This window comes from Amblyomma maculatum, chromosome 1 (genome assembly GCF_055883805.1).
Source record: "Amblyomma maculatum isolate TAMU_Amacu chromosome 1, ASM5588380v1, whole genome shotgun sequence".
Lineage (NCBI taxonomy): Eukaryota > Metazoa > Arthropoda > Arachnida > Ixodida > Ixodidae > Amblyomma > Amblyomma maculatum.
The window spans coordinates 333415079-333429646 of NC_139344.1; the positions used below are offsets into that span (position 1 = coordinate 333415079).

Below are 14568 nucleotides of genomic sequence, written 5' to 3' on the forward strand. Positions count from 1 at the left end.
TATCCTGTCACCGATGCTTTGTAACGAAATGGGCAGACTGCTCCAGATATGCGGCTGAAATTCACCATATGAATAGTTCCCAACTTGAAAAGCCTCAGCTTCATTAAATGGCACCAGCTACAGGTCACGTCAATCCCACTTCTTTATGTGCTGACAACGAGAATAAAATGAAAATAAAGATGAAATGAAACCCAGATCATCTGTTCACTGGTTGAGCCCCTGCTCATTGCCTCATCGGCATCCCATGTCCACATTGCAGTAACTGGATCTAATCTCTAATATGTTGCAAAAAAGTTTAGGTGTTGTACATTTTTACCAAGAAACAGCAAATATAAAAACTTGACACTACCCTCCACCAAATAATAAAGAATCATAACTTTGAACACTGAGTGATTGCGATTGTGCTCGGAATAACCAGAGGCAGCTACTGTAGCAGCACTCCACATTTCCTGTCTAAAGGGACGGGTTTCCGAGTCGTGACAGCACATACTTGACGGTGTTGAGGTTGAGCCTATCAGAATGATGCAGCAGCAGGGCCATCTCCAGATTGGGCTTGGCAGTCGAGGACGGGCAGCGCAGCCCCCGAGGAATGGCCGGCCGGTGGTGCAGCACTGTCGGGAACACCGCATCTGGCAGCTGATTGTCCAGCTGATGGAGCAGGGCAAAAGGGATGGACACAAAAGGATCAACAGTGACAATGACTCCGCTGTTCTGGTTCATCAAACTTTGTAGCGGTCTCTGCGGTTTGTTCGAGTGCTTATACCATTTGTTTATTCATTTATTTCTTTACTTGTTCACACACCCACTCAACATAGCCATTTATTTCATGTCGTAGCTATTTCAATACACTGTGTTAATACAGAAAGACTGCCTTCCGAATGTCTGCACTACCTAAAATATTTTACAGTCCCCCCAGATTCCCAGGTGGCTTATAGAAACTATATGTTTGCAGAATCACGTCACTAGCTTGCAAAATCTTGAGTCAGTGTAGGATTTCAGCTGCGCAGAAGGAACTGATATCGGTACCAGGTCACCAAGGAGTTGAAGGAAACGAGAGTGCACACGCTCTGGCCCGAGTTTTTCTTCCTAAGAATCCTTCTACGTCCTCCCTTACTGGTTTAGGCTAAATCCCCGAGTCCCCTAGATGTAATTCCTCTAGTCTAAATCATTGTGGCTCTCAATAAACATCACCACCACCACCACCACCACCACCACCACCACCACCATCATCATCATCATCATCATCATCATCGTCGTCATCATCCAAACACAGTATTTTGGTAATTTTCTCTTCTATGTTTGAAGCTGGTTTTATAGCTTGCATCATAAGCATATATATAATGGGTGTTATCACAATTGGTCTCAATTAGTTTGTATCAGTTCTGCCTCCTTTACCTCTGTAAAGTAAACTTAGCTGTTCAGCCAACCTTCTGGCACCTGTTTACTCTGAAAAGCTTGGTAACAAACTTTGTCAGAATTACATTGGATCAAGTTGCTGTATTCTTGAGAATATTTTCCAGTGCTTTCATCTAGCGCATGTCCTCCAAACTTAGCTTTTTTCATCAGCCATCTTCAGTGTTGCAGCATCTGTTAGTGTGGGGTACACTTTATATTAGCTTTATATTAGCTTTATATTTCTTGTCGCCAAATACTGTACCAATGTAGTCCAAAGCTGAATTGTGCTTCAGATTGTTACCTCTCTTGTCCCGTATAAAATCTTGAATGAGATGATTCATGTGAGCCCGAAATTTCCTTGGGTTCCCTTTATTCTTTTTCTAACTTTCATCACTCGCCAAAACCCTTCTACTTTAATTCTTTGGCACTCGTTCCATGTCCATGTTCTCATTTGTGTCTGTCTTGAAAGTGTGCTATGGGACTTTGTGAAACTATGAACCATATAGTACCCCTCTACAAGTTCTGTTCAACCCGTTTTAACTTTTGTGTCTCAGAGCTCCTAGACAAGCAACTTAGACTCAGTGTCCCCTCAGTTCCATTGACTCTTTAATTTGCATTTTTTAATATTTTTTTTCTGCCTTTGCAATGGCTCTTTTGTTTTGCCTTTCCTGTTTCTTCTCTGATCAAGCCAATTAGTTTTGTTATAAAAACCTGTCTTTTGATGGGGATTTTGCTACTCCTCCACTTGTTCCTCAGTGACCAACACTTGCTTGCTAGTCAAGAAGGTTGTGTCATCAGTCCAGTTCAACTGCAAGGTATACAGTGTCCTCCTGCAGCAATATCTGCTACTAGGCCTGTTGTGAAAGATGTCTTCGCAGCCACATACTCTTAACAGTGCATAGCAGACAGAGGGTTCCATATTCACTTTCTAATCATCAAAAATGTTGTTCAGTGGGTGCCACTGAGAAAGCGTTTTGCGAGGTAAGGTGATCCAGGTGGACCATGAAGGCTTAGAACAGCATCCTAATGGAGGCAGCTGCTACTCTCATGTCTTTGCCCAAGAAGAGGGTGTGAAGATGCCAATGAAGCTTACTTTACAGACATAACAGTATATTTCTTCCACAGTGCTGTTACCTGTATCCTGTGAAGCTTGGCCAGTACAAGGGATTGATGGTCTGACTGTCGATACTGCAGCCACAGGGCTGGATGATAAATGCGTTGCAGCGATCCCAAGAAAGGCTTGGACATCTGCATTTTCTCAAAGTCCACCTGCAAAACAGAGACAGCTTTAACATAACCATATTCTTGTAGGAGCAAGTAATCAGTTAGGCTGCCTGAGCATGCATCACACTTATAGACAACTCATCTTCAAAACAAAGCTGCGTACAGCAGGCACAAAGCCAGTAGAAGAAAAGAGAGAAATAAAGAGACAGAGACAGCAATCTCTTTGCTTTTTTAAAAATGTACATTAGTGAGGCATTAGGATCATTTTTTTTTTTACCTGCACCAGATACACTAACATAGCACAACAATATTGAAAGTATTCGAGTTTTGGTACACTGGCATCCGTGGTGTAGGCAAAAAAAAAAAAAAAAGAAAAAGAAAAAAAGACGTTAACATGTGGAAAAAATGCCGCTGAAAGAACCCCATACCCAGTACAAGACCCCTTCCACGTGTACCTGCACATAATCCTTCAGCTCGGCGCTTCGACTGCGGGCAGCCCAGCGGTGCTCAAGCCAGGCAGCCAGCTCTAGGGTGAGGGGCTTCCAGGTATCATTGACGCGTACCTCCCACTGGGCGGGGGCACCCGATAGGCTCAAGTACGCCACCTCTGCCAAAGCCCCGTTCACTAGGGACACCCCGACGCCGTGCAGGGACATGAAGCATTCCAGTCTGGACAGCTCACCATCCACAGCCTGAAATCACAACACATTTTTTTTTTCAGTTTGTTTGTGTGGCCAGGCAGGGCATTCTGCACTTGGATATTTGAGTTTATTTGTGTGGCCTGGCTTGGTAGGCTATAGTTTTACTGTGTGATGTCAAGGCTTTGCGATACACCCAATTTATTTGCATGGTTTCACAATGCACGGTTTTCACCTTCAAGTAACCTTGACAGATACTTCACCTTTCTTTTCTTATAAACCAATTTACAATTTCACTACACTAGGTCTTCGTGCCCGACACTAAATTTGCCCTTCAAATGACCTTGACATAATTAAGTGTGGATGTCCACGATTTCATGGTGTTCACCGAAATGTATGCCTTCCTTCCCTCAAAATGCCTTCCTTTCCTCAAAGCCTAACTTAAACAGAGAGGCACCTTGAACAACCTTGAAGGTCAAAGACAGATACGGTGCCTTTCCTTTCCTATAAACCAATGTGCAATATACAAGAAAAAAAGTATGAAAACATGATCTTGACCTGGTTAGGTGTAGGTGTCCACAATTCCATGGCATATACCCCTCCTTCCTATCCTCAAAACCTAATTTATGAGCCCTCAGGGAAACAAGGGAACGCCGCAATGGTGGGTGATGCAGTGGTTAATGCTGACTGCTTATAAATTAGGTTTTGGGGATAGGAAGGAGGTTTATACTTTTGAGTGGATGCTATGCAATTGTGGACACCTAAGCCTGACCAGATCAAGATAATGTTTCCATATTTCATTCCCTGCTGTGTGGTGGTACAGTGGTTAAGATGCCCAAGGAATGTCCCTTACAGATACCCAGGTGGCTGAAATTACTCTGGAGACCTCCACTACCAGCATCCTTTTCTCTCTTTCCACTTTCACTCCCACCTTCCTAGCTGTAAACCTTCCTCCCTTCCCTTCAGGTGCCCACAGAACAAATGTGACAGATACAGCATCTTTCCTTTCCTGTGAACCAATTACAAGAAATAAGCATCAATGCCAATAAGAAAACGTAAAACTATGAAAACCGGCAAAATCAAACTGATATGACTGGTGTGAGGATTGGAGTAAAGGAGCTCCTTTACATGGTGCCAGAATGATACTATTACCTATTCTTACCTTTACCTCAAAGCATTGTAAAATCTTGTGAAAACATTGCCCAAACAGCCTAAAATTGCAGTCCATAACATTGCCAGATATTGCTAACGTAACTCTTTTTAACCTGCAGGTAACGTTATATAGTAACATTAGTATGACGTTTTGTTAATGTTCATATGACATTATCCTGACAATGAATTGACAAGACAAAGAATGACATTTCCACTTAAACTTGTGTTGACAGTTAGGAAACACATATGCACATCCTACATGAAAACAATTTATGACCATATGTATATTCTGCAAAAGCGAAATAGCGGTTTTCAAGACAACATATCACATCACAAGACAGATTTTTTGACAGTGCACATAATTAACACAGCAAGCATCTCTGCTGTGATCGATTCAGACGATCAATCATACAAGAAACAATGCACCACAGAAACATATAAGAAACACTGCGCACAGAAACACAGTGAGAGAGAAAAACCTCCACTGTGCATACACATACACATAAGAGTGACATTCACCCCCATGAGGCCCTCGTTTTAGAGCCAGTGACACTCGCAAGCAGAGGGAAGTAATTTCATTCATTTTTAAACTTGTTATGGCAAAAATGAGAAATACAAGCTAGTATATGATATGTTGCTAATACCTTATTTTAAAAAGAAACCCATACTAGTCTGTTCTGTTGCGTCTGTGTAAACATTATGTAAATGCATTCACTAAAAACATACATGCTAATTCTCCCGAAGGCACCTTTCTAAGCCCTAAGCATGTGTTGCTTTAGTACCTTCCAGTTACACCGCATGCACGGGGCTCATGAGAAGCAGAGGATTTTAATAACCTACATACATTACCAGTGTATTATGTTAACATTGTCAGTATTATATTACAAATTTCAGCGCACAAATGTTATCTAAACATGGACTCAATAATGTTGGCGGGGCATTTGAAACCGACGTTGATGCAATGTATGCCCCTAAACATTATTCTCATGTAATTCTGCAACATCCCGACATCATACCTCAGGCAAAGTTACAGCAACATTATGTTTTGTTGCTCAACATACCATGGTAGTTGTTAATATTGCTACAAGCAATGCTGAGGCAACATTCTGGGTTAATTGGGTTAAGTATATGGCAGCCATGGTGGCAGCTGTATGCGCTGTTCTGTGTGGCCTGTGAGGCTTGCAACGAAAAGCTGATTAATTTGACACCCATTAATTCTGAAATATGGGTAAATATTATGGTCAGCGCGGCCCCAACCAATGCCCATACAAGGCTATGGAATTGGATGGACGCTACGGATCTGTACTGGCTAGGCCGTGCCTAGGTACAATTGTCACAGTAAGTAATTGTCAAAATAGCACTCCTCAAGCCTGAACTGCATGCTACAGAGTTGACCATGCACCTTTGGAGCATGCACAACAAGAAGCATGACAATATGCATGCAATAAAGCATTAATAGAAGTGTGAAAAATAGTCACTGTCAAGTAGTTCTCGTCTGAAAGCATGTGACCATTGCCAAGTACTTCGCCTAATAAATTTACTGTAATGTAAGTGACTCTTGTCAGATCTTTTTAAAACAATTCATTAAATTGAACTTTCTTTTCTGGCCCCATGGCAGTCAAATTAATGAGCCTTTACTAATGCCAAAAAGCAAAAACAGAGCGTGCAAGTTGGGATGGGACGGGTTGTGCAGTGCTTTCAGTGCTTCCCCAAGAAATCACCACAAGTGCAATTTGGACAGTTAAAAGCATGCATTCACCACTGAGATGTAGACTATAGTATATGTAGCTAGAGTGTGACAAAAAAAAAATTTGGGCACCAGATGGATCCTAACAGTAAACAAAGAAAAATAAACAAAAACTGTGCTGTACTCACCGAATGGAAACAAGTACTGTGACTCACTGCTGTACACTGGGGAAATAAAGTTAAATATGTTGTGAGTTTAGGGGGAAAATCAAGTAAATAAGCAAGGAAACGAGAAGTAGTCGAGTCTCCAGCTGCATCTAGCAGCGTTTATCTTTGAATAAATATTCCCGGTACATCTGGCTTAATGTACTACTTTCTCTTTTGAGCATTACTGTAAGCTTTACCACACGTTCAAGTGTATCCATGCTTTGATATTTTTTTTTATATGCTATACTATAGCTGCTATACTACTACATAATACTATAGTCACTGCAGGCACTGCATGCACTATACCTTAGTATTTTACACCATATTAACTGCAAAAATTACAAAATCATAAAATTGCAAATTACAAATTTTTTCATACGGGATATGCATATTAGAAAAAAGGGATCTGCTTGACTAAAGATTAAAAGAAGAAAAAGCCTAAAAATCTGCTGGTCTGTGTCCTACAAGTGTTTTCTTTTTTTGTTATATATATCGCAAGACATGCACAGCCAAGATTATTGCCCATTATAGTGCAAAGCAGGCATTAAGATGTAAAAACATGAGTTATACGATGGCAGCAGTGCCATTTAGTTGCAGGTAGCACCATGAGAGGGCACCAAGTGACACGCTTTAGATGCAGGAGTCGGTACAGACTAGACATGCAGCATGCACAGTTAGTGGTGAAAGGTTAAAAGATGTGGATGCGCATAAAAAAAAAATTTATTTTGGTGCAGTTACGCAATCAAATCGCCTGGAATGCCTATAACTGTAGGGTGACGTGCATGCTCAAGACAATACATCTGGTATCTGGTATCTATACCGTGCGAGTGGGCTGTGAGAAAATGCTAAAATAAACTTGCTCCTGAGCCCACGCATCCTGTAAAATTTTGCTGATGGCTGTGCAGAGCAGAAAGAAATAAAGACAATTATGTGCACTGATGCCTGCATCACTTTGCAAAACTGTAGCCATTTAGGGTGCTCTTTTCTTCACATCAGTGTAGTAAACCGTTGGTAATACAAAGCTGTAAAGTAAATAATACTTTCTAGGTAAATGGAGTCATGAGGTTTGCGAGGTACCAGTATTTTCAGTGTGCTAATTTTGTGCTATGAAAAATTTAAGCCTTCTATCTAGCTTTATTTTGCAACACAAAACTATACCATGCAAACTGAGCATTTCATTATTAAAAAGAAATTTTCGATAAACGTGAAACGCTCCAAAAGCAGACCTGGTACGCATACTGAGCGACCGCCCCGGGTTACAGCCTGGGCTGGAACTCCACCTAAACCACACTTTACAAAGGGAGTCTGCGGTGTTCAGCTCAAGACCCTGTGGTACAAGTGTGGACTGCTGCCTGGGTGTACAAAAGGCGGATTGCACAGTGATACACCTTCAATGTGGTCACCTGCTCAGAGCAGTGCATCAGACCAGTGTCTGGTTTTGCTGGGGGTTCAAATCACCATGACTTGACCGTACAGTCTTGTTTTTGTACAAGAAACTTGTGAACGCTCACACCACAGTGTTACGCACCTTCCTAGCATGCTTCCAGACCCTCTCGTCCTGGGTGAAGAGCAGCACCCTCTGGTTCTGGTCCAGAAAGGAGATCCAGTAGACGACAACAATGTCTCTGCGAGTCTTCTTGGGCAGTGGGCCATTTTCAGATTCACTATCATCTGCAAGTTGCATGGCAGGATAGCTTAGGTAAGGTCTTCCTGAAATCTACCGATAAGGAATGTTCTTCACCATGCATACAGCAGAAACAGTCTAAATGAGAAAAAATAAATTGCCAGAATTGCACACAAATGCTGAACCATACTCTGACAACAGAGGTGGGACTTCATTAACCCAGCAGAGACTGCATCTCTGTCATCAGGATTATACTTTTGTCCTACGGGCTATGTCAATACCCACCGAGTCAATGCACATTGAAATGTTTAAGGGCATCGCTGCCATATATGCCGAATTTTAATGATTTTTGAGAACGAGAGTGTGCCCTGACAATGCCAGGGGCCATAACATTGATATTAAGTGAAGCGGAATTAAATGAGACAAATATTGGACTATATGCTAATTTTAATCAAAAGTTTGCTTGGAGAAGGGTATTCAAGGACCACAGTGCGGCATCACCCACAGACAGTAACGATGGAACTACGAAGGACCAACAGTGCGAGCATTTAAGTTCCAGACATGTTAGAAGCATTTATTTCACGCCAGCAAAGCAGCCACTTCTTGTTGGTCATCTTGGCCACAATGTAGTTGCTATCATTGCAGCATGTGTGGGACTCTTTTCTGTCTCAGTTGTCACAAAGAGTGCTCAAAGGCGAACATGGCCGAAACGCTGTGGCATGCTGCAGAAGAAGAGAGTCGGTTTGTTTAAACCTGACAGCCACATAGTCTGCAGAGCAGTCAATTTAACTGCCAAATAAAACTTAATTTATGATCTGGTTAGTGCAGTCTAAAATTTTGTAATTCAATCAAAAGATATTTTGTTTATTTGGAGTTTTTATGTCTTATTGCTTCAACATATGGTGACTGCGTGGCTGCGCTCATTGCCCTTGAGATTCCAATGGCCTTTCGCAAACCTCCATTGAGTCAATGTCCATCGAGCTCGATGGTCGTTGAAAATCACCATATGGAACTGGCCGACCCCCTTGAAGTCAATGAGCGTTGCAACTGCTCATGTGACAGGGGTGTAAGAGGGCTGTATCTACATGCAGACATCAAAGTGAAGTTGGTGCCAGGAATATTAGTAGGCCACAAGAGTAAAATTCTTCCCTTCATCAGGCAGGCCAGGGTTCTTTTCAAAACTATCAAGTATAAAAGTAATGGCTTGCCTATTAAATGTAATATTATTTTCTTTCCCCCTTTTACTCCTTTAAGCTTAATGCAATCACGTAACACTGCATAATAAAACACACAATAGAACATTCATTTCGGCAACAATGAGCTTAAACAAAAGCAACATTTGTTTCTGTAATGACTGTTGCAATGCTATATGCAAACCGTAAACTGCTTCTCTCAGTTACAGCGCTATCTTATATTTGCAGTGAAATTTAGTGCGCAAATGGCATTCGACCATCTATCTTTTTTAATACCTCCTTTTGAATTATGCACTTGCCCAATTCAATTAGAACTAATAAATTCACCTCATCTGCAGCACTGGAGACCCAGAACAAGCAGCTCAATTAACTGTTTTCACAATCCTAAGCACAGAAAACACTTTTTCCACAAATGGCAGCCAAAATTCAACAAGTTTAGTTTGTGCCTGCAGGAATAAAATGATTCATTTGTTCTGTGGATATGCACCAGATGGTGCCGCCAGTATCAGCTATGCGAAAGCTGCTTGCCTTGGGTCCCTAAAATCTGCATACAACATGGATATCTAATTAATTCCAACTGATTCAGGCAAGTAGAGCATCCAAACAACATTAAAAATATAGGCTGTTATATGCCACCTGTGCATCAAATGTCAGCACGAATAAGCGAGTATAGTTTAACGGAGAGAACCATTTTACTTTTCGTGTTCAGCGTTGCAAAATTCAGTACATCATATTTCTGGTTCAAAGGCCATGAAGACAAACTGCTGAGTGAGACCTAATTGTAATCCTCAAAAACTTAGCAAATAAGCTATACAAAATCAAGCAGTCTTTATGAAAATAAATCCTTAAAACACTCACCATCTGTGCTGCTTTGATCGACAGAAGACTTTTTTGAAGTTTTTTTGGTTTCTGTGACTGCTGGGCGGAGTGACCTAAATGAAAGTTTCTCCTTGCCAAAACCATCCTATGAAAGAGCAAAATATCCACATTTAACATAGAACACTCAGTCGGGCCTATGTACATATCTGAAGGTATCTGGGTCACAATGTCATGTGACCTAGCATAATAGTTTCTACTGTTTATGCACATTGTAAGAGTTAAGTTTATAACATATGAAAACCAGCACCATTGCAACATGCTTTAATGAGAATAAAACTACACCAAGTGAAAACATACCTTGCTGAAAAGGTGAAAAAGAATAAGTGAGCAATCATAATTTTAAACATGGAAATGTACTTTAATTAGGAAGGCATACATATTGAATGTGGTGCAATATGTGAAGGAAAAAGAACAAGTGGCATCCAGAGCACTGTCAATTTATGAGCAACTTTTAACTACCTTGAGGTGTCTGTTCAACTTCCTTTTTTCTCCTCTGTCACAATTTTTCAACACCACTAGGAACGGAAAATGGTAAGTTTAATATTAAGAGATAGGAAGTGTGCAGAGTGAGTCAGGGAAATAACTCGAGTTTATGACATTCTAGTCAAAATCAAGAAAAAAAAAAAAGGTATTGGCTGGACATGCAGGGAGAAGAGTGGATAATCGATGTTTACAAATGGATTCCAAGAGAAGGAAAGTGTAGCAGGGGGCGGCAGAAAGTTGGGTGGACGGATGAGGTTAAGAAGTTCACACGGATCAAGTGGGTGCAGCTAGCACAGGACCGGGTTAATTGGAGAAATATGGGAGAGGCCTTCGCCCTGCAGTGGGTATAGTCCAGATGATGATGAAATGCCACTTGGTCTGTTCCCACACTTCCCTCATTTTATTTCCCTGATCCATCCACCAATAAGGTTCACTGCAAGTGCAAAATTGAATTCCGAAACGGTCCACTCACCTATGAAAGTACTTAATACAGTTAGAATGACACTCAAGTATGCTGCAAGAGGTGTCACAGGCACACACAGATTTGTGGGCTTCCCGCCATGGGGCTGAGCACAAGAAGGGACGCACCCGCTGTATGCGCGCAATGAATCCTGGCTTTTTGCGATTGTAGACGTTCCACATGAGCGTCCTCTCCAGTGTTGGGTCGTCCCAGGTGTACAGCACAGACTGATATGGGCTCAGCAGGGTTACTTGACCCAGGCACCTGGGTTGGACAGCGAATTAACGTGCTAGCCATGGGTCAAGAGCAGCGTAGCATGTGTGCCGGTCAGCTACTGCTTGACACGGCCGTGTATCCCTTGTCATAGACCAAAACAAATGTCTCAGCTTCTGCATGAGTTTATCTAAGACTGCCCCCAGCATCCACTATGCACAGTGCGCCATAGGTAGAGCATGCCTAGAAAAGTACCACGGAAGTTGCATTCATGTACAGCACATTGCAGTAAAAGTGAGAGGACATTAAAATTGGCAAATTATGTACTGGCCAATTTAAAGGCTGCGATCATCTTCAAGCCATTATGCATCATGTTATCACCACTGCTTGGAAGAAGCATTAGAATGGCTGCAGCTGATTAAAGTAAACCCAAGCCCATTATGTTGGTTCTGAATTCAATTCCACTCTGCATTTGTTTTTCCTACCCTTCGTCACTAACAAAAGTGATGCCATGCCACTGATATTGCTGCACCTGAGTCAATAATAAAAACTGAACGTAAGGTATGGCATCGCTCTAACCAACCAAGAAGGTTTGACTTGGTTTGGTTTATGGGGTTTAACATCCCAAAGCAACTCAGGAAACGAAGAAAGGGTAGCAGATAACAAACTGGCATGGAATCGTTATACTATGTTGGCCCAGCATTTAGAGTACAGTCCAGTTTATGTTACATAACGAAACCAGTGGATGGTTTTGTGTAGCCGCATCAATAAACAAGTTGAACAAAGGCCTGGCACAGAATGACTTCAAGAAAACTGCTAGGCAGAGTGAGAAATGTAAATACTGCATTGCCACATCACAGCAGTATAAGAGAAGGAAACACATCACAGGTAAAAAAAAAAACAACAGCGTGAACTGATGGGTCACAAATAGTACACAGTCAAGTTACAGACATTATTGAAAGCAAAAAAGAAGTCAACAACAGCATTTTGGAAAAACTTGGCGCACACGGACGAGAGCAAAGGCAAGTGGACCCATTAGTGCTGTTCTCGCAATCAGCAAGCTTTGCCAGGGCAAGTCAGATAAAAGTTCCAGTTACACAATTGGCATTATTCGTTTACAATACAACTACAATAGATATTTCACCTAAGTTATTAATGTCTATTTTAAGTTGTTAGTTCCAATCTTCCACCCCTCTGTTTTGCTGTGCGCTAGCAGGATGGTGCTTCCAAGCACCCTTTTTTGTTACCAGTAAAGTGCTTGTGTGCATTTGCTTCAGGACTGAGTTGCGCATGAGGTTGGTGAAGAAGACGGCATCCAATGCACAGCACGAGAGATTGGCACTTTAACATGTGGGATGCTAGGTTGCAGAGATGACGTAGTGGTCTAACGCAGTGGCCAGTGAAGCTCATCTGCTCACATTGCCATGGGTTCGAACCCTCCTCGGGGCCATAAAGTATTCAATTTAATTTGTGTTTTATTACTATGTGCCCATCATGCAGTATGTGACGTCACATTGCAAAAGCCAATCACGATTTATCATGGCAATGGCCAGACGCCAGGTTTCCGCTCCACTGAGTTTTCTATGCTGTCGCATAAGAAAAGGGAGATAAAATGAGAGCAAATGGCAAAATACAAAATGCTTAAACACAGCCAAGAAAAATGCATACATTGACAGAATTTAATGTAACCAAGGCATAGCAGAAAGGGCTCGACAGCTGGGCTTGCTTTAATTGGAAGATTCTTCCCATCTTATAGCATAAACAGATTTCCCCCACTGTGAGCACTTGTGTCACTGCGGTGCCCAGAAAACATATCAAGCTTTTTTCCATATGATCCATAATTCCACAACTGTCACACCAATCGCTACAAGTCCTTCAGCTTAACCATGAGAAATGAGTTAATTTGGGTACTGTGAATACATTTGCTTGCTGGTACACCTACTTACCCACTGCTGTCTTAACTTCCGATCCCTGTGCTTTTAACGTGATAGCGTTGAAGGCCTCATTACACAGAAAACCCGCTTCTGACATTGTGAGCGAAAAATCACGAGCATGGCACTGGCAGGTGGCAGCTGGCAGTGATATAGCCGAGCTCTGATTCTTCGATAGTTTGTGCGACTTAACGAGACAACATGATATCGGGAAGTTGGGAGGAGCTGCCAACTCAGGTTGCTCACTTGAGGTAGGAAAGTGGATGTACACAAATGAGGCACCACTATCACATCATACCCTAAAGGCAGAGCTTAGTTTTCATTTTTTCTTGGTAGTGTCTACGATGAAGGCCTTACTTAAGTCATATTCATAACAGGAACAAACTGTTCATGACACTGCCTCAAGAAATAAGTGCTCACCACAGCGAACACAATAGCGTTGAAGACGGGGACAAGAAAGAACATTGACAAGTGCTAACTTCCAACTAAGAACCAAGTTTTATTACAAAGAACTGTTGCCACATATAAACACAAAACTACCAAAGTCACGTCACCTGGCATAGATACTGCATCTCTTTTTTCGAGAGAGCTATCGATGGCGTGCTCATGCAGTCCAAACCTCTCCTATCAATGTCTAATGCCTCTACTATCGCCCACATGATTTGCATAGGGTGGCTGTCAATAATTACAACATTATCAAGCTTTGCAGCCCAAAGGCCGCCCCCCTTGAAATCACAGTCACGACAATGTATCCCCAGTGTCTCACGCTTCTGACAGACGTTCCTCGCATGCTCATGCAGTCACTCATTCACGCAATGTCCGCTCTGCCCAATGCAGTAGCGACCTCATGGCAAGGGAACCTCATATACTATGCCAATTCAACACAAGCAACCTGTTGGCATGTCATGTCTGAGAACCGACAGTATATATCCTTATATCCTCGCCCAGGATGCCCGATCTGTAACATCGAAGATGTCGAGGCCGACATCCACCACTTGCTGTGGGACTGCCCAGCACTCAAGCCAACACGAATCCGGCACCTGAGCATAGCTGGCCTTTCAACAACCAATCCTGCCTCATACGTCACTTGGATGCAGGGCCCTCATCATCGCTCACTTCTGGACTTCATAAAATGAGCCAACCTTTTTCCATTCATTTAATCATTTATTCATCCTTCATCTCATAACCTACTGATGCCCTGAGGCAATAAATACCGACTTTGAAAAAAAACAAAAAAAAAAACCGACAGTATGATTTCCCGATGGGTTCAGTGCTATTTGTTCGCAATGTTTTACCAACTAGCCCAAATTCACACCTTATTAAGCTGACCACAACTTGGCAGCAGAAATGAAACAAGAGCACAATAATTGGTCAAGTGGGCACGAACTATGTCGAACGCAGCTACTTCACCTTGAGCACTCTGCGGTTAATGTTCCTTCAAATTGTAATGAACATAGCAAAAGTAGTGGAGTTGTGCCCACAC

The 14568-nt window shown here is 42.1% G+C and overlaps 1 protein-coding gene across 6 annotated transcripts in view; it reads right to left on the reverse strand.

Annotated features, from left to right (window-relative positions):
• The window catches only part of LOC146207467 (intermembrane lipid transfer protein VPS13A-like), a 122834-nt gene that overhangs the window by 20872 nt on the left and 87394 nt on the right, over positions 1–14568 (reverse strand). For 5 of the 6 annotated variants that reach the window (XM_084587572.1, XM_084587570.1, XM_084587578.1 and 2 more), the window contains exons 62-68: positions 11070–11205; positions 9978–10083; positions 7831–7973; positions 6285–6320; positions 3075–3311; positions 2530–2664; positions 491–648 (exon numbers count right to left, since the gene is read on the reverse strand). In XM_084587572.1, the coding sequence (XP_084443698.1) occupies positions 491–648; positions 2530–2664; positions 3075–3311; positions 6285–6320; positions 7831–7973; positions 9978–10083; positions 11070–11205 (951 nt within the window). The remainder of the gene's footprint in view (positions 1–490; positions 649–2529; positions 2665–3074; positions 3312–6284; positions 6321–7830; positions 7974–9977; positions 10084–11069; positions 11206–14568) is intronic. The other variant, XM_084587584.1, reaches the window with a different exon arrangement.